Genomic DNA, 25,890 nt, shown 5'->3' with positions numbered 1-25,890 from the left:
ATAATAATATAATATGGTGGAGTAGTGTGGGACATTAACTAATGTTGGACACCTAAGCTCCGGTGCATGTATCTTTTTTTCTACAACATTAAAGTGAACATGATTGGTGTTGACTCCAAACAGGGGTGTCATTTAATAGAAATCATATGACTTTGTGGGTATGATGTCATTAAATGTTGGCAGGAAAATAGCTAAACAGGAAGTAACTTTTGTGAAGTCCACTTAAAGGTCAGTGACATTTACACAAAATAAATGTTAAGGATATAAATCTAGCATGAATAAATCAATGTTTTTAATTGTTAAATTATGTTTATGATGTATTTGAGCATCAAATGATGCATACACCTAAAAACTAGTGTCCCAGATCTTAGCACGAACTGTCCCAAATTAGAAGATCCACAAATTCTGGAAACCATTTGGCACAAGGAACATTGCCATTTCCCCTTTTAGTATAATATCTAAAAATGTCTTCTGATTAAACAAGGAAACATCTTGAGGATTTCATGATGATATAAGTTGTTGATATAATGTATTGGATTCATATGTAAATATGGTACACAAATCAGAATGGCAAAAATGTCCCACATTACCCTAATCCACCTTAAAAGTCACCAGTCCCTTGTGAAGAAAAGACAACATACTTACACACCTGCACACTAAACATTCATAGTAAACACACACAAAGATTGACATTTTAACCATCTTTCAATATAAATTTTATTTGCAGGACATTATGCAAAAAGCCATACAATATCATCAGCTTCACATTACAATGCAGACTCACATCCAGAAAACGGGCCTAGTATCTCTCTGAAATAAAATACCTTTGACAAGACTTGGACACATTAAAAAAACATAAATTAAGTAATTTAGAAATATCCACACATACTGCAGTAGATTGCACAAGGATGAGAGTATAATTCTGCCAGATAAGGCGAGGTTATTTTGCAGTGTGAATGGGACAAGACTCAAAGGAATCTGTAACTATGTTCAAATAAAAATGACTTATAACTGATCATGTACAACATTTGTAAACTACCCTGTGCTACTGAATTTGAGTGAGGACCTTTATAAAACCCTGGCACCATTAAAGGAGGGGGAGTGAGAAAGGGATACAAACAGAGAAAATCACAGAAGCACACTTAAATTTAGGCCTACACCACATCTGCAAGGCTTATCAATGGATTCTGTGATTCAGTAGCTACAAAGAAGTGTTCACTTTGGTGTGGTGATCACAAAATGATATGAACCTAAACCATTGCTGTAATGTGAGGTGTCTTACCTTAAAAAAACAAAACAACAACGTAATTTTAGACTACTTATTCTTGAAAACAGACCAGGAAAATACGTCTAAAGGGTCATCCAGTCTTTCATTTTTCAGCAAAAGCTGAAAAACCATCAACACTGGAGTCATACTCTCAGCTGCTTTAACAGATCTGTTTAAAGATAACATCTCAAAGAGGTGATCCATGGTAACAGGCAGCTCTGTTGACACTGTGTATATTTATGTATATACCAGGCTTTGAGATACTTTCATGCATGAGAGGGTCATTACCCTTCTCCCAACTCAGCAGACAATGTGCTCCAGTGAACACAAGAAACACACGAGTATCATGTTTCCCCCCCCCCTGATAACAGTGAAATGTTTCAAGTATCAACAGTCACTGATGAAGCCGCGTTTACATTACAGTAACAGTGGCTTTTATATTTGTAGATTCAGGATTACCCAATTAGCCAAACAACAAAGGTTTACTAATGTGCATATGTAATATCATTTAAACATAGCTTTTTTTTTGTTTTGTTATCTGGCTAAATGGTTAATCATACTATATGGCTGCTTTCTCATTTAAATGTACATCATCATGTGACTTATTAAATATGTAACATTAATAAAACACAATCCTTAAGTTCAAGTGTTAGATGCTGTGCTGGCTTAAATCTAATTTGATAGTATTGGTGTTTTCAGCATGTGTTTGCCCCTCCATTAGTATCATCATCATCACCTGATATTTTGGTTGTGATGACTGCCAGACATTCTGATATGTACCCCAACCTCAAGAGTTAGTCTTTTTCCTTTAAGTTTGATCCATTGAAGCCTAATATCTTACCAAATGTTTCATCTTCTCCCCATTACTCAAGACAGCTCACACTCCAATACAGTAAACGTTGAATGAAGAGAAAGCCACAGGACAGCATTTTGATAAAAATTCCTTTTTTGCAAAGGGCATTGAGGAAAATACCCTGTTTCTACTTGATTTTGGCCAAGTTTGTGAGTGAATGAGGGCCTAAGCAGCTTTGGAATAATACAAATCTTTATCAAATTGCTCTGCTGTGTTATTTCTTCAGTTTTACCGGTTTTAACCCTGTCTCACAATGCTCATCTTGACATCAACAGCTATCTCATCCAACTCAGGGCTGCACAGTAACACACTCATGCTTATCAGTATTATTATTGTGTAACACAATACTTGTGAAATAAAATCTAAAAAAAAAAGTAAAGTGTCTGAGAGAACAGTTGGCTTTGCCCACATTTTTTGGTAATCAGATCACTCAAAAAGCATTCATCGCTGCCTCAGTGAAATTGCTTTCTCACATCATCGTCTTGCATTTTCAGTCCGTGCTTCTACTCCATTTTGGATCGCTCCATCTTGGTTTTCAGGATTTCCTAGAAAACAGGAACACACGTTGATGACTGTACAGTAATGTCATTGTGGTAATATCGCATGATAAAGGTCATTACCAGGAGCATTTTAAATATAAAATAAAATGTGACTGAAAATCACGGGACTAGCAGGGTGGAAAGCAAAGATCCTTTACCTCTTCTTCATCGAGCATTACAGGGAGAGCTCTGTGTAGAGAAAAAAAAGGGCAGTGATATATCAAAGAAGGAGGCAGTGAATGCATTCACACATTTTTAGACACTTTCTCACGGTTTTTTAAAACTTGTTAACAGAACAATTTCTTCCATTTGAGTATTAACGGTATTCCTTTCTGGTTTTAACTGTCCTTGATCTGCTACATAAACACACTTACATAAGATGAAACAATATGATATATTAAGGAGGATTACTGTTGTTAAGCTGATACCATATTCTCTCTACTTCCAGGTAATTTTGGTATCTTTTTTAAATACATGAATATGAAAATGACTTGAGCTCACATACTGTATCGTCCTACTTAATTTAATCTGGTGAAAGCGTCTATAAGAAACTGTTTGTCCTCTTAAATTGTCTCTGCAGTTCTCAGTTGCTGTCAGACTGTCAACTTAATGTCTAAAATGTAAAATGATTTTACTTACACATCAGCAACAGTTGTAGGAATATTCTCCTCTACCCATTTTAGATCTTCATCCTAGCAAAAGCAGAGTTTACACAACATAAAATAATTGAATTGTACATTAATAAGAAAAAACAAGATTAGGTACAAAATGGAAGCAGAGTGGACCCACCTCTTTGCTCAACAGTTTCTGGGAGCCGTTGGTGTCAGGCTTTGATCCTCTCATCTTCATTCCCTCTAAAAGAAAAAAAAAGGCATGTGAGATCACATGAAAGAGCTTTGTCCAATAATATGACTATAACATAACTACGCTACTAAATTTGCCATTTATGTTATACGCTCTCATAAACTGAACATTTTTAGCTGAATCTGTTCAGCACATGTGTTTGGACATACTTGAATAATGGCCTCAGTAGCACTAGATTATACAGTACGGCTGACAGGGTCACCTTCAGAGGCTCTGAGGAGAGTTGTGAGCAGACCTGGCCGAACATTATTTTCAGATGTGTGGGGTTTGTCACGTAATAGAAAAAGACGAATGGAAGTTATGCAGTTGCAACACAAATCTCTTGGAAAACCCTATCACACTATCACAAAAATCTATTACAGAAATGCCAAAATGAAAACAGTGGCTAAAAATGAAGCAATTGCGAGATCCTTAGGAAAGATTGTGTGATAAGCGTTTAGTGTGTTGATGTCACAAACGTCTTATCTTCTTCCCTGCAGCCCATATTGGCCCTGTCATCTACACTAAAGCCTTTTAAGTTGTAGCTTACAAATCTTCAGCTGAGTTAACCTCAAACATATCAGTAGAGTCTCTCCAAAAAAGGACAGAAACACTGTTGAGGATCCAAACTAAAGTAGAACTGAAAGCTTGGCTCTGCAGCAGTGCTTTTGTCTATGTTTTGGAGTAATTCTTCTTGTATAAAGTATGTATTAAATATCAGTGGACCTCCAGTTAAACCCAAAACAAGCCAAAGCATTTGCCTTTAATTTAAAACTACAAAAAACTGCCAAAATGTATATTAATGTGCAAATATTAGCTATACCACTAGATCTCACTGGATATTTTAGCTAACATCAGTTATGTTTACAAGAAGACAACATTGGTTAGCTAACTGGATACTGTTGTTTGCTGTGTCCCACTTTATTTATCTATTTAAAAGGACCAGTGTGTAGAATTTAGTTGCATCCAGCAGAACAGACTTTGTAGAAGTGGAATATAAAATGTTTTAATCAGTCTATAATCCCATGAAATAAGAATCATTGTGTTTTTGTTACCTTAAAATTAGCCCCTTATATCTACAGAGGGAGCAGGTCCTCTTCCACAGAGGCTGCCATGTTGCACCGCCATGTTTCTACGGTAGCCCACAATGGACAAACCTAACAATGACTGTAGAGAGGGCCTTTCACGAATTTTGCATGTTTCGTGGCCACTGTAGGTTCTCCTCCTTCATGCTTGGAGGGGAGAGTGAGGGGAGGTGTATTCATTTGGTTGCAATCTGCAACCTCACCACTAGATGTCACTTAATCCCACACACAGGTCTTTTAAACTTCATAACAAAGGTGTATTTAAAAACAGGCAACTCTTAAAAAAACCTTGACTGATCTTGCAATGAAAAGCAAGGCAATAATACCAAAAGCTTCATTCAGCATAGGTTCCTTGGCCTCCTCCTCATCATCATCTTCATCAATCAGCGGGGAATGGGAGAACCTGAGAGAAAACAGAACAGAGCCTATAATATCCAACTACTAGGAACAGAAACAGAAATGGTTTTGGTGCTCCAGGGTGAGCCCGAGCTCCTGAGTGACTCCTACCTCTGGCTGTTGGCAGAGGGTCGCAGCAGCACCATGATGACCAGCAGTATGGTGGAGAACAGGAGGCGCCAGAAGGCATCGTCTACCCACAAATCCGTCCAACCCTGTGGAAAGGATAAAAATAGAAAATAGTGAACACAGGTTGGAAGGAAAGTTCACTTTTCATCTCTGTATAAACAAGAAATAAAGGGCTTATGAAGAGAAGAGCAGTGGAATATAATACAATCAATCAATTACAGAAAACAAACTAACCGTCTGGCAGTCCACCAGCTTGAAGACTTTGGTGGTCCAGATGATGAATATGATGGAAGCTGTGGACACAAAGTAAACACTGCTCTCACTTTGATGTGTGCAAACATTATGTTTTATGATTGGTCAACTGCCGTAAACTCTTCCACGCAGTCCGAAGGTGACATAAACAAACAGCAGTAATCAGATTTTGCTTCTTTTTCTTGTTTTTAACTCAAAATATAAACTTCTGGGATACATCTGTGTGAGTCTGAGCCTGAATCTGATCCGAAATGGGACATGATGAACAACCTTATCAACAAAGACTATCTAATGTCAGTTCAATGGTGTTCAGAGCAGGCTGCAGCCCTGGCTTATGACTTTAAGGGATTTTTACATATGTTTACCTGAAGTTTTGGATCTTTGACCAAATTCAACATAGAAATCTGACAATATGACAGAAAATCACAAGACGAATAGAAATGGGTTCTCCTACTTCTTAGGGTTTCATGAACCATTAAAAACCCATTGGATTATCTTTTTTTTTAAGCCCATGAAAAGGTGATGCTTTGAGAATACATGGTTTGCACAGGGAAGTGACAATATACTAAAACAGATACTATAACACCTGCAACATACATTTCTATTGAGAGATATAGAAAATGAAACCTGTTTTATTCCAGTTTCAGACGGTGATCTTGTGAACTGATCAAAATGCAGCAGCTGTTTCTAGACTACAGCTCTGTCTTATTTATTTCTCACCCTTCACCCGCCGTAACTCACCGAGAACAGAGAAGATGAGAGTGTTGGTGAAGTGCTGATACAGAGACAGCTTCACTATATTCCTGCGGAGCTTCAGGAGACGAGTGGTTTGAGACAGACTGATGAAAATGTGGATGCAAATTAAGGAAAACATACTGTAATTACATTCAAATACACATAATTAAAAAAGGTAAATCTGGGGCAGTAGGTGTGGTTGATTTAGTAAAGGATATCCACCACATGACACAGGAGTCAATGAGGGAGAGGCTGAGATTTGCCACCAGGGCAACAGTCCCATAGAAACCCTGGAGAGAGAAGATGAGTCAGATTTTACATACAAGACAAAATTAAGCAGTGGCACCATGAACCTAGAAGACAGACAAGAGCGAAGTGTGTGGGAAAGTTATTGAGAAAGAGAACAGCTACTTAAACATAAAAGAAGTCACTGTGCCTTCTTTAAACTTAAGATAAGCTTGTGTTAAGATGTGGTGCAGATTTATGTCTCTCTTCTTTAGATCTGCTTCCAGACCAAATACATATGCTCACCAAGCTACATAACCTCTCTCTATTCCTCTCACTGTCTTTCTTATCTTACCTTAATTTGTATAACTTTAGGTTTTTGTGACTTTTTGAACTCGCTGCAGTGTCTTTGGCTGCTTTTGAGAATCACTCTTGGATCAAATTCGTCAGTCCGTATTATCATCACTTGTCTGCCTCCGAGAGCCATGAATCCTCACGTAACCTTCCCTCTCTCTATCGTCTCCTCTACTCAATACAAATTTATTTATACAGATGCCTTGAAAGCTGCACTAGGCAAGATTTTTATGTAAAAATACACCACACTATCAGCTTCAATCAGCCTGAGAAGGATGCAAGAGATGATGTTACATCTGAATGAGTTGAAAGGCGGTAGTTTCATTATATTCGTCTGGATGAAACTCATCTGAGGGAACAGGAAAATAAATCATCTCCTGTGCCTTCTTGAATATTTATCGTCTCTCTCTTGCCATTTGTAATATTTTGGGATATAGTGTGTCTTCATAGGGCAGAGCGGTTGGTATAGATTAATGTGCAGTTTATCAGTAGCACCTTACAGGATGTTGCTAAGTTACGGGTTGCAAAAACAATGCAGAGTGCAGCTTTAACTATAAGATTTGTCACATTCTGCTTTAACAGACAACCATGAACGAAATAGTAATTTAAATAAGACAAAAATATGTTATGTAGCACAGTCAGGCTGTTTGAGGTATTACAGTATATGATTTAATTGACTTTCATTGTGTCCTAGATTGCATCTGTAGGTTAAAACAAATACTATGGATAATACATTTAAGGTGGTATCCAAATGAGAGGCTGGTGGAGTTTATAAACAGCTGTCACTTACGCCTGTCACTCTCAGAACACCTTCGACAGAGGAGAAGAGCAGGTAGAGAAGCCCGACAGCTGCCAGCCGGTGCACTGTGGTACCCAACCTGGGCCTTCACAAGGGGTTAAAACAAAAGTTGAGTTATATGACAAACAAATGCAGCTTAAATGGCTTGTTTACCCACTTGTTTGTAGCAAATCCCCCACTAGGTTTTATTCTTCAATAAAAACAAATTAGCAATTTTAATGGAAAAAATTGTGAAAATATGTGCCTGGTGGGGGGAAAAAAAGATCTTAAATGTCAAAGTATTGAGACATCAGTAAATCTAGATTAAAAGGACAGTTTTAAAAGACTGAACTTACTTGACTATGCCGTAGCCAAGACTGACAATGAGGACCAGGATTCGAGCCAGAGATCTTTTGAGAGCCGAGAGTAGCTCAGCAAAAATCACAGCGCCCTGAACTGTGGGGGAGCAAAACACACAAATAAAATCAGGAATGTAACAGACTTCAGTAAAAGAAAACAAAACACAAAAGCCACAAATACTGAAATGTATAAAGTCAACCGACCGTAGTCTCCTTTGTAACGAATGCTCTGGTATTCGGAGTAGAACACAGCTTTCTCCAGCATGCCAAGGATGATGACGGCACCGATCCAGAACTGGATCCGCAGCAGATCTCTCCAATAGCAGGCGCACCAGAAGAGCCAGAGAGCCCCGAAAAGCACGTAGACAATGCACATGATCATGAAGAACTGTGATAGGAAGTAGAGAGAAAAAGAGCTCAGCTGTATATCGTAGATTTCAGACAAATACTTTAAATGTGTTTAAATTTGACTAAACTATTATGGCCCTATGTACATTTGCCCCAAACTATTATAAAATACAATATTTAGACTATCATGGGACACAAAAACTCTGAAAACCAGTAACACTTTATTATGTAAATAGCTTGAGTAATACTATAAAACACAAAGAACAAAGAAAATGACTCATTCCTGTGTAAAAGTCAATAATGAATCATGCCTGATTTAGTCATAATCATACAGTTTGTGTGTAAGGTTTTTTGTTGTTGTTGATATTTTTAAATCCTCGCTCCACATAAATGATGATACATACCATCATCAGGGGCCAGTCTGCTGGAGAGGAGTAGTCATGTGGCCCTTTCATCTCTACTTTCACTGAGGGGGGAAAAACATTGATGTCACTTTCTCAGCTGTTTTTAATAATAATAATAATAATAATAATAATTATGCATTTTATTTAAAGGCACTTTTCAAAGCACTCAAAGACACCTTACAAGACACACATAAAACAACAACAGTACATCAAATAATATAAATCAGCTAACATTGATGTGAAAGTTAGTATTTTTCCATTTATGTTTGACAAACTCTCTGCTAGGTATGGATATATGAGAGGTTTTAGAGCTCTGCGAGTAAAATGGTGTCGTTTCTCACTCGTAAAAGTAAAGCTGAGCTGCTCTGCGCTGATGTCGTCATCCTCGACTCCACGGAACAAAGGCTGCACCTTCACTATGAACAGATACGGACTGTCCTCCCAAGCTTTAGCCACTGCACTGATGTCCTGCATGAAGATCGTTATGAGTTAAAAAAAAATCTGCACATTTAAGCTATTTCAAATATTGAACATTCAAATCTTTACAAAATATAACTTAGACATGCAAAGACAGACACTATTTGCTATGGCTTCGATCTTTGAAAAAACATCAGATAGAGCCAAAAGTTTCAAAGATATTTTCATTAGAAGAAATCAGATGTCTTACCGGCTTGTCAGGCCAAATGAGGCTCTGATTTGATGGGTCACTCTAAAAAGAACATGATGCAAACACATTTAAGAATCAATGCTTCGTAGTGTTTGATGATTTGGCAGTGTAAAATACAGTTAGAGTGTATAAGCTTGATCAGTGATTCACCTTCGGGCTTGACAGGGGCTGATATGGGTTGAAATCTGCATAATACACCTTGAAGGAAGGAAAGAGTGAAGAAATATGTAAATGTGTAGGTATAAATGGGGCAAACTCATTGAAATGTTTGAATGATGAAAAACACATCCTGCTTTTAAGGATCTGCAGCTGAAAGTACTCAGGGATGAATAACTGCACCGCCCTACATTAATATGCTGTTCATAGCGAGACAACGCCTGTGTTATGGTCACAAACCTTTGGTAAGAAGAGGGTGGAACAGTTATCAAAGTACATGTAGCCCTGGCTGTAGAAGCCGTTCCAGCCGTCTTTCAACATGTGGTCCATGCCAAACATGTTCATCGCTTTGTTGTCCTAAAGGAGAAAGTGGAGGAAATAAATCAATTACACAATGCATTCTGTGAAGTTTTGAGTGTGCAATATATATATATAACATTTATGTAAGACTGTGTCAAATCTACTTTAAACAAGTGGAATAATACAGTTATGATCCAACAGCATGTGTGGTAATTATGCCATTTCACTGTTCCGCAATACTAATAAGCAGTTGTGTATATTTACTGTAAGGTTACAGTGAGAGATGGGATGAGCGGTTGGCCTCATTTTGAAGAAGAAGGAAACATGCATAGGCACGTATGAACACTAAAACCTGCACGTGGTAGCAGCTTAAGAAATGTCATCTATGCATCCAATGCAGAATTTATGTTGACTGCAGTGAATTGTAGCTGCACAACATACTGCTGGTATAGATGAATTAGGTTGAAAAGTACTGATGATGGCAAAAGAGGAAACTATTGCTCAGCTTAAACTAATCAGATAGTGTGCTTGAAAACATCACCCAGCCCTACAAATGCTTTCAGTGAATGTCATGCACTGGATGAGTCATTTATTAACAGAAGCTTGTGTCATAATAACAGAAAAAGACAGAGGGACGTCAGTGAATTTGTAAGATGATTGCTAAGCACGCGGTTCCTGTATGAAATGTGGAAGGAAAAAAGAAATCATCACGTCAGGATTTGATAATATTTCTGGCTGCTAAGCTGGATAAAATGAATGATGAAAAAAGAAATCCCTCCAGAAGTATCAGTATCACACACGTGGCTCTTTTTTCTCACACAACAGATTTGCGGTGAAGCCGCACATCTGAGCTTGTCAGTGCTCTTTATTGATGACAGTTGGAAACTGATGTGCAGATGTTTGTGAGTGTGAGTGATGAAGATGGAGACTAAATGGTTTGTTTCCAATAGAGGAATCCAGCAGAACAGTTGAAACAGTCATCATGCATGAGTTTAATCATTGGGAAATGTTTTGCTTGTTTATTAAAAGATCCATTTTATCATCCGAGGAAAGTGAAGATGAAAGGAGACAATAATGCCAGCTGTTCTCGTTTTGTTTAGAGCCTGAAAGAATAAGACACTGACTTTTCAAAACACATTCAAATAAATAATAAAAAAAGCCCTGATCAAGCTACAGGTGACCACAATACAAACAGACTCTTTGACCCCAACTTCAAGACCAGCACTGACAACTGGAGTGTGTTAAAGCCAAAGTGGCAGCTGAGTTTGAGGCACTTCTGGACAAAGAACCAGCGTTGGCACAAAGATGGAAGCAGAGCCAGAGGCCATGAAAACACTCGGGAACGTCTGCAGGAGGGATGCAGCAGCTGCTCTGACTGACAATCTATCTATTGGATCTATTGAAGCCAAAACCTCTGAACTGCTGACAAATCAAGGGAGACTTTCTGCCAAAAAGTTCTTTAAAGCTTTAACGATATAGATAAACTTGTCTTTGTGTAATTTTCTGTGTGAAAATAATCCAATTCAATAAAACCTGTGTGCCATATTCATTCAAAACAAGGCAGTGAGAAGTCAAAAATCAATACTCACCGGTGTGTTAAAGACCTCATTATAGCAGACAGAGGAGCGCAGGTACCAGCTGATGTTGAACGCCAGGTTTCTATCACATGACCTTGTGTCACCCTGGACTGCGGAGAGAGATAAAAAGAGAAGCAGCTACTCAAAGGCTTATAGTGTCTCCACCAGGTGTTAAATATCATCACGTCAATTTGTGAGTCACTCTGTGGGCTTTAACTTACTTATAGTAATTTACTTTCCACCCCCAGCCTCCCTTATCTAGTTGTACTTCAGTAGGTGACTTCCTCTATTTCCTTGCATCGTGTCACTTTATTACATCCTGGTCTATTTTCTGCTACTGAAGGAGCAGAAATCAGCCCTACTTTACAGTATTATGGATGTGTCACTTTAATGCTGTTGAATGTTGACAAAAGGTTTAGAGAGGAGAGGAAGTAGTTTTTCATTCTGAGGGACTGACACCGACACCTGACATGTACTGTTATAGATTGCATTCTTCTCCACTGCAGATGTGCAGAAAATAACAAAATCAGGGTTATTTCTAGCGACTTATTGGCAAGAATTTAAAAAAACTACTACACTGCTAAATAAAAATGCTCTTTGCTTTGTGTTTAAGAATCTTAAGGGAACATTTTCCTTTAAAATGGTTTTATTTCTGCAAAAAAAGAAGCTTGCAGGGAAGTGTTTGAATATTTGGCATATGAATATAATGTCTACTATACTATAATACTATAATGGGACACATCAAGCTACTTACACTTCATAAAGATGGTGGTGTTGGCGTATAACGTCTTCCGAAACACAGCATCTTTTGTCTGGAAACACGACAGACACAAATCAGTCAGCTGCTGTTTACACTTTTTTTGGGTCATTTTCTGACAATTTGTCAACCGAACAATTGATCGAATAACAGAGAAAAGAATCGACAGCATAAATAATATTGAAATTGATCATTAGTTGTAGCTCTAACCAAGATGCCTCTTTTTAAGGTGCTGTAGACTTTCAGATGCATGTCCAAAAAATGTCTGTAAATGTGGCTTTTATATTAATTTCAAGCCAAAAATCAATCAATTTTAACAGGAAGTTGCATCTCTGCAGGCAGCAGCTTCACTAATATTCAAATGTCCTATGATGACCATATTTGTAAGTGGCTCAGTCTTTATAAATATTTACCTACAGAAAGGCTTTTATAAGTGACTAGTTAAACAGTTATCTCAAATAACACTTGGCAGTCTATTTCCTGATAAAAACTAGTCATCAAGGCCAGGCTCCAACAACATGCATACACCCATCCTGAAATACAATGTACTTAAGAGGAGGTGTCTCCAGCTGATTTGTCCTTCCTGAAAAACACACACATACAAAAAATACACCCTTCTTACACACTGAAGTCTGAGCATATTGAGCCACCTCTACCTTAATAACAATATAATTAGCTTTATGATTGCTGACAGAGTGATGCATTCCTCTTTTAATTGATGTCAGTTGCTTTTTACCCCCTTTATATAATACCTGTCTTTAATCAAATGTATTTGTAGCAGCAATGCACATTGCACTGCCATCTTGCAGGATGCAGCATTATAATAATAATATTTTTTAATAATAAAGCATCTTCTCAGACATGTGTGAAGCTGCACCTGATAGGCTCCCTTCAACCTTCCTGCAAAGCTTCACCTCAGCCAGGTAAATGAAAGGCTGCTCGGGGCTAGTTAGCTTCTCCTCCAGTCTAACAGCTGCTACGGACGATTTAGCACGACACACTCCTGCAAGAAACACAACAAATGCACAAATTTGGGGGTGAAAACACTGACCGAGTTGATGTCCACGGTCCATACGGAGACCTCTGCTGTTGTCCCGGGACGGAAACCCAATGCAAAGAGCAACAAACACAGCCGATGCGCTTGTTCACCTGACATCTTCATTTGCGCGTCCACCTTGGGTCAGGCTCGTATCCGCCTCCAGTTCCGGCGCCCAGTCGTCTGTAGTTCACGATGTCGGACACTAGAGGGAGCCAAACACCGCAGAGACAGGTAAAGGGCTGGTCCACACTATTTGTGTTTTAAATCAGGAGCTTAAATGGACATTATAACAGGATTTTCTTGCTCTAATATTTCCTCCTGTTCTTACTGAGCATTAAAAAAATTCCTTTATAATATGCAAAGGGGAGACACATGATAGGAAAAACCTGAATAAATGAGTGGAGAAACATAATAAACAAAGATGCTTCCACACTGCATGGTACAATTAGGCAATTAACATCCAGTCGCTCTGTGGCATGTAAATAAATATTGAGCAGAGCCGTTTTTTTCCTCCTGTCCTTACTGAGCATTAGAATATCCCTTTATAATGTACAAATGGGTGACAAATGAAAGGAAACCCCTAAATAAATGAGAGGAGAAACATAACAAATGCAGGATGCTTCCACACTGCATGGCACAATTAGGCAATTAACACCCACTCTTGCTCTATGGCATGTACAAAAAAAATTGAGCAGACCAAATTTTGTCCAGTTTATTAACATTAAATTAATCATTACAATGTTGTTGAGAAACAACAACAGCAACACAACAACATGCAAAGCACAAAACAATATTAGGTATAGAAAAATAAAATAAAATAAAATAAAATAAAATAAAATAAAATAAAATAAAATAAAATAAAATAATAAAATAAAACAAGTAAACAGATAAGCTTACAGTGAAGTAAAAAAAAAATTGCATCAATTAAAAACAATGTCTGAGAAAAGGACTTTGAACAGCTGTAGTGGTGGCAAAAAAATCTAATTTGACAGCGTTTTAGATATTAGGCAAAAATAATAACATATAACATATAAAATATATATACAAAAGTAATAACAAAATGCTGTAGACTCAATGCTACCTGCAGGTAATATTAATTTCTGCAGAATTTCAATGCAAATTCAGCTTCTAGCAATGCAACACCCTCAACTTCAGCTTTCAGCAATCTTACGTTGTTGTGTTTTCTTTTAATCAAGTAGCTTTTATAACACTTTAATATCTCTTTAGGATTAAATAGACTAATCTCTCTCTTCCTCTATCTGCTTCCGTCAGGACTTTGTATTGAAGATCAACACCGGATATCACGTCGGTAGTGTTTTAATCTACTTGACGCTGTTTAATCAGCTGTGTGATCGCTGCTGGCAGCCTGGCACATTTTTCTCGTCTGTCAAAGTAACGGAGAGCTCAGACTTTACGCACTGAGATAATATCTGTAATGCTCAAACCAAGAAGACCAAAAACCAGACAGTGAGAGGCTGATATTTTCTGTCTGTGTCTGATCGTAATGGCGGAAGTGAGCCAACCCGTCATTAGGTATAAACAACATGCTTTTTTGGGGGTTTTGTTTATTTTTTTCAACCACTCTGCTGCAGCTGCCAATGTTTGACCTTTGACTTTTCACATGTAGTCCATATAAAGAAAGCTTTACACCTGTTCCTCATGGAGCACAGTGTCAGATTCAGCCCGTTCATGTACTTTGTTATTAATAGTTGTGTTGACATGACTGCATGGTGGGAAAAACACCTGCAGGTAGAACAATTATAGGATACATGTCTGCGTGATTTGGCCACGTGTGAGTTATTAGTACAGTTATTCTCATTTGGTGTCTAAAAATCACTGAAATGAGCTAATTGTTAATTGAGTTTTCTCCCTGCTTTGCTCCACAGTGTTGTCCCTGATGATGAATGCAAAGAAAAGTTCAAGAAAAGTGAGCATGTTGCTTTCTACAGGTGTGTTGGACATTTACTATCAGTATTAAAACTAACAATAACACATAGTTTGAGTATATTTAACAGAAGCAGATCAGAAAACAAGGAAGTTTCATTCTGAAATATGAGCAAATATCCTATAAAGCCTGGTATCCTCTGCAGTTAAGCTAAATAAAGACCCCTATTGAGACTCTATTAAAGCAAATATGGTAACTTTGATCACTTAATTAATATGTTTCAATAGAAGTGTTTTTATTTATTATCATATTTGATTGGCTACTTACTACATATGTAAATTGATCATCAGCAAAATTGATTTACTTAATTTACTTTTTCACTTAGTTAAATTAAGTGAAGTTGATTTTAAAGTTAATCTACCTACATAGTGTTCTGAAGTGTTCTTGATTTCCAAATTGTAGTTGATTTAATAAAACCCTGAATTGTATTCCCTTTCTTAAAATCTCATTATCACTCACAATTAAGTGTTTGTTGCAGGAGATGATCATTGTGTGTGTTCAGCAGGATTTGAGCCATAGGTTGGGTGAATTTTAATGTATTTTATGTTTATAATCACTTCTTATTGTCATTTCCCTTCTCGAGGCAGCAGATGCAGGGTCCAAACATGCAGCACCAAGCTCTTCTGGACACCATGGTGCTCACAGAGAAGGGGGCACGTTGTGAGTTGTTGGAACAAGTCACACAGGTCTGAACACTGTTATTACTGTAACATTAAAATAAAGGATGATGTATTAACATTTGACATTTAATCTGACAACTCTACAAGTATTTTGGTCTTTTTGAAACATAAAAAAGGTACTGAACTTCTTCCACTTCCAGCTGCATGTCTGTGGGGTTACATCATTATAAAGAAAGAGGGTGATAAATCTTGTTCTCCTTTTATTTTGGGTGATTATTTTTAAATTCAGATGACATTAGATAAACTAAATTCACTTAATCCAGCACATTAACCAAACAGTAACCCTAAAATAGTCAAATCCACTTACTGGCATAATAACCATAGCTATAAAACTATGTAGCAAGTAGTAAATGTAATGATCTTGGAGTAAAATGCATTCAGCCCCATTGACTACTGTAAAACTGTAAAATGCAATTAAAATCCGCAGTATCGCTGATAAATAAAATTGTACTAGAGTCTTGGTAGTCTAAAAAACTTTTCTTATCTTTACAGACCAGACTGCTTCTTTCTGTGTCACCTTGCAAAAATGAGACTGTAAGGATAATAGTGGATGAACTTCAGCCTATTAAAGCACGCTACCGAGTTCCAGATGTGATAACCGAGGAACCACAGTGTGAACAGTAAGAGCTTTATCATCATCATCATCATCATCATCATCATCCTCATCATCATCATCATCATCCTCCCTCCATTATGGTATCTAGTTACATGAGTAATGTACTTAAAAACCCGCTCCTGACTGTAGCGGCCGAGATTTAATTTCTTTCCAAGAATCCCTTTTGAGATTGATTTGTTCAGTATGTTTTTGCTTTCCGGACAATTTCATATCTTTTCATATCAATTAAAGGCATCTTTCATTCATTATTTGCAGGTGAAAACAGGTGAAGACATATGGGCTGTCAGTGTTTGTTGGTCTATTTTAGATGGAGACATTCAGTATGTGTTATCTCTAGTTTTTATGCTAGTATTAGAAGAGTTTTCGACCATTATTATGCATAGATTTCTCTTTCATATAGCGGTGAAATAATTTTTTAACATCTTGATCTGTGTACTTTCTGCAGTTTTTGGACATTGGTTGACCCTTGTGTTTATCTTCTGGCAGGTTGAGATTGGAGACTCAGACTAAGGACTCTGTCACCTTGTCTTGGTGTGCAGGACGTCACCAGGTTCGTGTGTGGCGTTCCCCTTTCAGAGTGGAGGTATTGTGTGAAAATGAAGTGATGGTTACGTTCAATTCGAAAGGAAAGTTGTGGTTTGAGACACTTCAGCATCCACCCAGGTGAGGATCTCAAGTAGAGGTCATGTACTGTAAAATAAACTAATGCATGAAAAATAAATTGCCTTTGTGTCTTTTTCCTCAGGGCCACATCTCATAGCAGCGAGGTACAGTAAGAGAATACCAACTCTGTCTAAATTGCATTGTTATATTACTCCTACTGGAAGCATAATCTCTGCTATAAATGTCCTTTGTTCTTTCTCGCTTTGTTTCACTGACAGCTTCAAGAGGACGACGCAAGTTTATTATGGAAAGAGACTTTCAAGCAGTTTGTGGATATCAAAGCTAATGGTTTGTGTTATTGATTCATTATTAGGAAGGGAATACCTGTCAGTGATTAGATTAAAGCATAACTTTATCTTAATTAGAGATAGTTTTGGTTTAATTCCCAGAGATTGTGACATTTCCTCGTCCCTGTACTTATGCAAACCTGCACTAATGTTTCTCACAGCTCTGATACATATGATAATCATAATTGTGTAGCACTCTATCTAACTATTTTGTAGAGTGCACTTTATGAAAGAAATAGTGAGTAAATTGATCAATACTGTAGCCAGACCATATAACAATAATACAATTAGAGAACACTTTATAGGTCCCAGGTTTCCTAATAACTCTAGTTTCTAAAAAGGATTGTTAGAATTTGGTCACTCTCTATCAAGTATAAGGAAGGTAGAGACAGGTTTACTTGGAACATTTCCATTTCATTTATTTCATTTCTAGTGTACCCTTATCTAACATTAATATAAGTATAGTATGTCTTGTGCATCTGCAGGTCCCAGCAGCGTTGGTGCAGACCTCTGTCTCCATGGCTTTAATCACATATACGGTCTACCAGAGCACGCTGACAGCCTGAAGCTTAAAGACACCAGGTACACGTACAGTATATTCAAATAAAACATACTCAGCATGGAAGGAATTCAGTGCAAAGACCTCAAAGTCCTCATGTGTAACCATGTCATTTGTACAGATATCTCACTGGCGATTGCTTTTAAAGTTTTTGAGACATATTCAATTAACCATTTTTGAATATTATTTCTCAGAGATGGTGAACCTTACAGGCTGTACAACCTGGACGTCTTCGCCTATGAGTTGCACAGCCGCTTTGGACTGTACGGGTCTGTGCCGCTGTTGGTGGCTCACAAACCCAACAAGACTCTTGGAGTATTTTGGCTGAATGCATCTGAGACTTTTGTGAATGTACATTACAGCCCCAGTGACCATCAGGTAATCTTTCCATCGCTGTTCTCTTTTCTGCTGTGTTTTCTCTCTTCCAGGAGCTTGTTTGTTTGGTCCTGAAAGTTAGACATTTGGGATTGTGGTGAGAGATTGGTTGGTTTGGTTCTCTCTGGAGAAAGATGACTTGGATGGGGAGTTTGAACAAAGATCCTTAATAACTGCCACTGCCTCATTATTTATGCTCTATTATAACTAAGTATTCCCAGGGTAAATATGGAAGATGCATACATTGATAACCACATATTAACGTAACTCCATCACCCCATCCAGGATGACCAAACCCCGCCAGTCAAGAGGAGGCGGGTGCAGCCTCAGTCTGACGTCCACTGGCTGTCAGAAAGTGGTGTGATTGACTGCCTGGTGCTGCTCGGGCCGAGTCCGCAGAAGCTCTTCACTCAGTATGCTCAGCTAACAGGTGTGTAAGCAGCACTGAATGCATTTTTTATGCTCATTTACACATAAAATCAAAGCATGACAAAGATTTTGAGGGAGGTTTTCAGCATTTATTTGAAAAGCACAGTCATTCTTTTAACAAAAATATTTAAGTATACACAATAAGGCATTGTGTCCCTTACTAATTAATTGATTTATTCCTCCTTCTCTCTCCATCAGGATATCAAGCCCTCCCCCCTCTGTTTGCCCTCGGGTACCACCAGTGCCGCTGGAACTACAATGACGAAGCTGACGTGAAGGCCGTGGATGCCGGATTTGACCGCCACAACATCCCTTATGATGTCATCTGGCTGGATATTGAGCATACGGACGGGAAGCGTTATTTTACCTGGGACCCTGTTCATTTTCCTGAACCGGCCAGCCTGCAGCGCCACCTAGACAAGAAAAAGAGGAAGGTCAGTTTCAAGGTGCACAATGTACAGTACAATACCTATAGCCTGTTTCTGTTGTCATCAGTTATGAATAAATGCATATTTTGTATATCTTGCAGCTGGTTGTTATAAGTGATCCCCACATCAAAGTTGATCCTGATTGGTCCTTGTACTGTGAGGCCAGGGATGGAGGACATTTTGTCAAGGATAGAAAGGGACAGATCTATTTGGGATCCTGTTGGCCTGGTAATGTTTTTATTTTAACATGACATAATGAAATATCTTCACTAAAACTTCAAAAAATGTGACACTTTCTCTAAAAACGCCTCTCCTGAAATGAAACGCAACCTCACTATAGATTATTACAGCAGGTATTATTCTTGTCTTTTGTGCTTTACTTTCAAGTTTGAGATATTTTACAAGATATAATCATCAGAGGACATTATATGACATTTTTCCAAGATAACTTTTTACGTTGAACCGCTCCATATACACTGCAGACTAACAGAGTTCACATTAACCTCTCTTGTAGGTGAGTCGGCCTATCTTGATTTCAGCAGCCCAGCCGCTCGAGCATGGTACTCCAGATGTTTTGCTCTGGATAAGTACAAGGCAGGTGTAAAAATATATATATATGCAACCTGATCCCCCCCTTAAGGATCAATACAACTGTTAGTTATCTGTGTAATATTCTCACTCACTGGGTGGTTTTACAGATATAACCTGGTTGTTGAAATGTTCATGTTTGCAGGGATCAACGCTGTCGTTATATGTGTGGAACGATATGAATGAACCGTCTGTGTTTAACGGACCAGAGCAGACGATGTCAAAGGATTCGGTGCATTATGGAGGCTGGGAACACCGAGAATTACACAACTTGTACGGCTTTTACCAGGTGAGCAGGTTCATTTTACTTATTTTGATACAAGTTGAATACCAACATTTTTTCCCAACATTTCCAATTTAGTCCAGGTGTATACAAAAGATAAATTCATGACCATCATGAGACACTAAAACTCCATGAAATTAAGCAGATTTTATTTTGTTGGGCACAATCACATCCTAACAACTTTATTAAATCCCTCTAAATTGTATGAAGCAAGTTCCTCTTTTATGGTTGTTTTGTCTCAGCACATGGCCACAGTGGACGGTCTGATAACCCGCTCAGGTGGCTCAGACAGGCCTTTTGTATTGTCGCGCTCCTTCTTTGCTGGCTCACAGAGACTAGGTATGTTGTTTTAAATGAAATAATCCTCTGTGACGTATTTAAGGTTGTATCCTCAACTGTGCTGTTTGTTGTTTTTTATATATTTTTTGGGGACGCAGGAGCAATATGGACGGGTGACAACGTTGCTAGTTGGGAGTATCTGAAGATCTCGATTCCAATGCTTTTGTCTCTAAGCGTGGCAGGCATAGCATTTTGTGGAGGTGAGCACAAAACTGAAAATAGTGAATTCATTTCTTTAAATAGTAAAATCATAACCAGAATTCTTTCTGTTTACTGCTCTGGGAGACTCAATAGCCTGGGAAAGCTCAATTAGTAGTTATTTTGTGATGTGTTTTTGGTATAGAGACATTGTCAAAGTAAATGCTGTTTTCATTTCTGCCTTAAAACTTAGATTAGTTCAGTAGATTGTATAAATTGAAGTACAGGAATGGTCCAGGCTTGCTGTAAAGTGCTTTTTTTCTGCTATATATTTCCTCAACACTGGTGAGTTACACTTTATGTTGCAGCCTCTTGTACAGTAAGCTTTGTTATCTGTGTTTCAGCTGATGTTGGTGGGTTTGTTCAGGATCCAGAGCCCGAGTTGCTGGTGCGCTGGTACCAGGCAGCTGCCCTGCAGCCGTTTTTCCGTGGTCACTCCGCGAACGTGACGAAGCGTCGAGAGCCCTGGCTGTTTGGGGAAGAGGTCACCGCTGCCATCCGCACTGTGATCCAGCAGAGGTACAGTACTGTGAGAGAGAGAGAGAGAGAGAGAGGAGTTAGCCACATGAGATTTAACCAGGGAGGGTGCAGGAATGATGGCAGCTGGGTTTTTTTTTAGATGATACAGTTTACATGTGCATTGTTTGTTAGTTTGTTGGTTGGATTTGAAACTCTCACTTTGCTTGAAAACTTGAAATCAGATAAAAAAAACTGGCTTGCCTCGTCCTTTCACAATACAAATGAGCACTTTCCCCCTCTCTGTCCTCAGGTATTGTTTGCTGCCTTACTGGTACACTCTATTTCACCAGGCACACACCTCAGGCCTGCCTCCGTTCAGGTCAGTGCTGCTGCCCTCTGCTGTTCAGTGGAAGTACAGTCATGTGTTTTTTTCAGGCACTACAGGTCAACGTCTCTCTTGATTTTCTGATGCAATGTTGAGGCAACAATGAATTCAACTCTAAATTGCTGATTAAAAGATAGATTGATTGGTAGAAAGAGGGATAAATGTTAGATGGATTATGAAAGATGGATAAATTGGCAGATGTTTGTAAAGAAAATAAAAAACTGTATACAAATATAAAGAAATGCGTATTATAATATATGTATTATAATGTTATTTAAAACTGTACAGGCCTCTATGGGTGGAGTTCCCGCAAGAACAGAGCATCTTCACTGTGGACAACCAGTATATGATTGGTGATGGACATATTTACATTTTTACATTTTTACACCTTGTTATTATTTCACTGTGACTTGTCCTGAGTTTAACTGTCTGTGATTTAATGCAGGAGGAGCATTGCTGGCCTGTCCTGTAACTGAATCAGGAGTTCAAGAAGTCCAAGTCTTACTTCCTGGATCTGCTGAGGTAAATTAACCACCAAGTAAAACATTTATACAATCTGATGTATTTTTGATATTTATAAGGCTTGTTTCTTTTTTAGATTTGGTATGACGTCCACTCAGGGAAGGTGTACAAAGGAGGCAGGACTCTGAGTCTCCCAGTCACCCTTGAAACAGTAATAGTGCTTCTGCATCTGTTTTCTGCAGCATGGCAACGTACTACTGCTCAATGTGAATATATGTCTGCTGTCAGCTTTTCATCCTTTAGTTTTAGTTTTTTTTTTTTTTTTTATAGGAAGATTTACATTCAGTATTTCAGATTGATTAAATGTATGGGATATCTTAGTGTTAGATCTAATGCAGATCATAGTATGAATTATTGTTTAATTTTCATTTAAACATGGCAGACTCTTTTCTCTTAGTGGTGGCTGAATGAATTTAGCTTGGTCCCTCTGGTGTTTCTCCTCTACAGGTTCCTGTGTTCCAGCGGGGCGGCTCAGTGGTCTGCAGGTCCGTAGGAAGTGGCTCCTGTACAGCTGAATTTCAGAAGCGCCCCCTCTCCGTCACTGTTGCTCTAAACTCTCAGGTAAGCATCAGAGGATTTGGGAAGCCAGCTTGTGTTGGTATAAGAGGTTTCACCCTGATAAACCTTTTTAAACCAGATTTAGTGCTGAGCATGAAATTGCTTTACTTGAAGAAATGTGTGGATGCATAGAGAAGTCTGCTTCCTAAAGACGTGCAACGCTGTAAGATGCTTCCTTTTAAAAATGTGTCTCTCTTAACTACATATAGGGCAGGTAAGGTTTTCCCTGACTCAGCACATTCTCAATCAACTCAGAGTAAGAAAGTTGTCACTTCAACTGATGCACTGATTCTGAAGACTTTGCTTTTTTTTTTTAATCAAATTTTCTAGCAGACAAGACTCTGAGAGGCAACAAATACGACTTCTGCTGTTATGCTGTCACCCTGTGTTAGTCTGTATACAGTAATGCAGCTAAAACAAAAAGGCGAAAAGGTTTAAGGGGCAGCCCTAAGAAAAGGTATAACATTTTGAGCCCAAATCCTCCTCATCAGGTCAATATCATTGAGCCAATATGGGTTTGAAATGTTGTACTTTTTAATGTAATAAAGAAACTATTTTTTAAAAGGTAACTTTCTACAGTGTTGTGTTTCCATAAGAAGCAGAAATCATTTTTTTCAAACAGTTTTTTGGGCCTCCTGGACAAGAAAGCTGTGTATGTTTTTTTGTATTCTGATACACAATATTGTACCAGACAAATATGAACACATGTACAGTCTGACTCAATCCAATATAACAGTCCTCTGCCATTATGTTAAGGATATTATGGACTCCTTTGAAAATACAATGTAGTGCTTTTCAGGTGCTGCCAAGTTAGTTTGTACTGTAAACTAAACAAACATAATTATTCTAAAATTGTATCATCCAGTATAACAGAAGATGTATGAATTTGTATGTCATACAAAAGCTATACCTATTGTGTGTGTCACAGTATTTAATACAGTTTGGTGCCCTTTAGATTCTGTAACATCCACAATACATATAAGTGTGTTGCAGTGCATGCTGAAAGATTTACAGACTGAATGGTGAAGCTGTTAGAAGTGTTTCAGCAGGTTTAATACAGAATTATTATTATTATTATTATCATTATTTAGGACTAAGGATGTTAGTTTGTACCATGTCAGATTTCTTAGCAATACATTTATGTCTTTAGACTTGTGACGTGTGTATCTTTTAATGAGCGGCTCCTTTTTTCTGCAGGGTGTTGCTGATGGTGAGTTGTACCTGGATGACGGACACTCCTTCAGCTACCGTGACAGAAAGGCCTTCTGTCTGCGCAGGTTCAACATGCAGTCAGGCCGTCTGGTCTGCCGGTGAGTCAAACTCACACTCTCCCAAAGAGGGATACAGTTTTAGACCGCTGATTGTTTTTACACTTTATGATGTAATGTCTTTTGATGCTGTTTCTCTCAGTCCTGCCAGTGAAGAAGGAAAGTTTGACTGTGACAGTGTCATTCAGTCAGTTGCCATCCTGGGAGTGAAAAGCAAACCGTCCACAGTGATCGTGCATGTTTCAGGTAAATTTACATCTTACATTCTGTAGTAAATTACAGTCACAAGGACAGTAACATCTCATATGCACCAAAATGTTGTTGAATTAAAACATGTAAAAGACGTTAGAAAAGGTAACACAGAACAATTGTGGGGTCAGACTAAAGAAAGGTTTTAAAGGAATGATCCACCCTAAAACATTAGCATTTTTGATAGTATGTGGCCAAAAAATACAAATATACAAACACAGACTTTTTGAGCTCCTTCCTTGATTTACTATTTTCTTCTGTTGGTCAACAATTGTTAAGAAATAAATCTATACTAAGGAGGCATGGAAATCCATTTTCTCATGTGGGGAATTTATCAAGTGAAGCACAATTAAAGGAGATGTGTTACACAAGTACATCATTTATCACCAAAAAAAACCTTGAAGCCCTTGTTTTGGAGATGTTCTTTCCAGTGTTAATATTAAAATGGCTTTTTATTTTTAAGAGCTAAAAGAGAGCGAAAAGTAAGTTTCCTTTCTGTGTCCAGGGACTAAAGACACCTCTGCTGCGTTTGAGTACACGGAGACCTGCTGCAGACTGACTGTGAGCAACCTTAACCTCAAAGTAGCACAGGCCTGGGAGATCAAGATCCGTTAACTGTGAATATGTCAGTTTCCCTTCAATGGATTTGTTATTCATGTGAAGACAGAGTCAGGTAAACATTATCAGAATCATCTCTAAGAAATACATCACGTGATTGAAATGAAGACTTATTTTATGCTGTTGGTAGTTAAGTGGAATTCACGGCACATTTCTGTTTAAAGTATTTTATCTGTATGAATTTCAGATTTATTTTGAGTTTTTAACAGAAATCCAACAATGACAGGTTGACTTCTGTTTTATCAGGTATTTTTAAATCAAGGTTTTATGTTATCTCACTGAATTTTGGTCCATAATGACAAATGTAATGATAACAAAAAGATGAATATTTAAATTACTGAATGATGTAATTATTTTTTCTTTAATTATCATACATACTAATAATAAATAATAATAATAAACATGCAAACAATGATTAGCAATGACAAAATATGCTTGCTTTTGAAGTTATGGTGTGAAAATTTCCTCTGCTGAATAAATAGCACAGTGACGTGTAACTCTCCTAGTAAACCCATTTGACCCTCTTTTGTACTTGTTGTCATGGTAAACCAATAACGGGCATAGCTGTGGTCTCTGACCTGACCTCTCCTTATGTTTCCAGATGTTTGTTTACAAAAGAGTGAAAGAAAATGCTAAAAATAGGCTGAATTCTTGCATGAAACATTACAAGGAGATGGTAGAGAGTGTGAGGTTTGCTAAAACACACTGATGTTTTAACAAAAATTATTATATTTGTCAGGGAACTGCTATTTAAATAACAAACCAGAAGAGATGTATATTAGATTTTCATCAAGGACAGGCGCATATTAGACAAGCAGAGGTGAAAGTTATTCTAAAAGTGAGCATTTGATGTCAGTTTTCCTGCTGGCACTTGTGGTTGGTTTTGTTTTATAGTTGTCTGCTGCTAAACAGCGAAGTGTCCTCATTTAATTACCTTTTAGATTAGATAATGGCACGACTGATAACTGCTCTTAAAGGTTAATAATGTTTCTCTGTGTAAATATTCTGTTTCTTATTTATATTTTTTCTAATTTCATTCCCAAAATTGTTGGTGTTCAGTGTTTTTCTGCCTTGTCTGAAAGGAAAAAACATCTCTGAAGAAGCAAATCCAACCAAAAATTATTTCAGTGTCAACAGCTCTTCTAGTCAAGATGATCCACTGCCATTATATACTGTGCATTGGCAGTGGTGATCATCTATGCTGTTTAACAATACCCAAAACATGAGATTGAAGTTGTAATTTTCTGATTCGTACTAAAAATGGATGATACTCCTGTACATAGCGTTAGCCTGCTATAGTTATGCTGAGACTGCTCAATACTGAGCTCCATTGAGAATAGGTTTAAAGGGGTTGAATGCCTTCTGCTGAGCCCGCTGG

The 25,890-nt window shown here is 37.9% G+C and overlaps 2 protein-coding genes across 2 annotated transcripts; one reads left to right on the top strand and one right to left on the bottom strand.

The window, feature by feature from the left end:
• Positions 1-703: 703 nt before the first annotated feature.
• Positions 704-13,220, bottom strand: LOC134000714 (transmembrane protein 87A-like). Its single transcript, XM_062440165.1, has 20 exons — positions 13,076-13,220; positions 12,022-12,079; positions 11,280-11,377; positions 9,631-9,747; positions 9,385-9,432; positions 9,235-9,276; positions 8,909-9,035; positions 8,568-8,629; positions 8,020-8,203; positions 7,813-7,912; positions 7,469-7,562; positions 6,318-6,389; positions 6,106-6,214; positions 5,347-5,405; positions 5,095-5,198; positions 4,914-4,990; positions 3,449-3,513; positions 3,299-3,351; positions 2,818-2,848; positions 704-2,665 (listed from the first exon to the last, which is right to left on the bottom strand). The coding sequence occupies exons 1-20, from the start codon at positions 13,184-13,186 to the stop codon at positions 2,624-2,626; spliced, it is 1,653 nt and encodes a 550-aa protein (XP_062296149.1). The 5' UTR covers positions 13,187-13,220; the 3' UTR covers positions 704-2,623.
• A 1,179-nt stretch (positions 13,221-14,399) lies between these two features.
• ganc (glucosidase, alpha; neutral C) lies at positions 14,400-25,062 on the top strand. Its single transcript, XM_062439828.1, has 25 exons — positions 14,400-14,596; positions 14,950-15,012; positions 15,592-15,694; positions 16,181-16,308; positions 16,791-16,967; positions 17,050-17,071; positions 17,186-17,255; positions 17,740-17,836; positions 18,008-18,191; positions 18,474-18,618; positions 18,816-19,051; positions 19,147-19,273; positions 19,560-19,639; positions 19,779-19,922; positions 20,159-20,255; positions 20,354-20,455; positions 20,798-20,972; positions 21,223-21,291; positions 21,586-21,650; positions 21,743-21,819; positions 21,896-21,970; positions 22,267-22,380; positions 23,575-23,687; positions 23,788-23,891; positions 24,400-25,062. The coding sequence occupies exons 1-25, from the start codon at positions 14,568-14,570 to the stop codon at positions 24,507-24,509; spliced, it is 2,706 nt and encodes a 901-aa protein (XP_062295812.1). The 5' UTR covers positions 14,400-14,567; the 3' UTR covers positions 24,510-25,062.
• Positions 25,063-25,890: the final 828 nt, after the last annotated feature.

Source organism: Scomber scombrus, chromosome 19 (genome assembly GCF_963691925.1).
Source record: "Scomber scombrus chromosome 19, fScoSco1.1, whole genome shotgun sequence".
NCBI classification, from domain to species: Eukaryota; Metazoa; Chordata; class Actinopteri; order Scombriformes; family Scombridae; genus Scomber; species Scomber scombrus.
This window is presented reverse-complemented; position numbering and strand designations above follow the sequence as displayed.

Excerpts from the sequence above, each read along its gene's own strand:
- LOC134000714 (XM_062440165.1), bottom strand. The coding sequence starts at position 13,186 with ATGAAGATGTCAGGTGAACAAGCGCATCGGCTGTGTTTGTTGCTCTTT. Across the intron at positions 12,080-13,075 it reads GGACCGTGGACATCAACTCG|ACAAAAGATGCTGTGTTTCG; the intron begins GTCAGTGTTTTC and ends TCGTGTTTCCAG. Across the intron at positions 6,215-6,317 it reads ACTCCTGTGTCATGTGGTGG|ATTTTCATCAGTCTGTCTCA; the intron begins ATATCCTTTACT and ends ATTTGCATCCAC.
- ganc (XM_062439828.1), top strand. The coding sequence starts at position 14,568 with ATGGCGGAAGTGAGCCAACCCGTCATTAG. Across the intron at positions 14,597-14,949 it reads GTGAGCCAACCCGTCATTAG|TGTTGTCCCTGATGATGAAT; the intron begins GTATAAACAACA and ends TTTGCTCCACAG. Across the intron at positions 21,820-21,895 it reads TACTTCCTGGATCTGCTGAG|ATTTGGTATGACGTCCACTC; the intron begins GTAAATTAACCA and ends TTTCTTTTTTAG.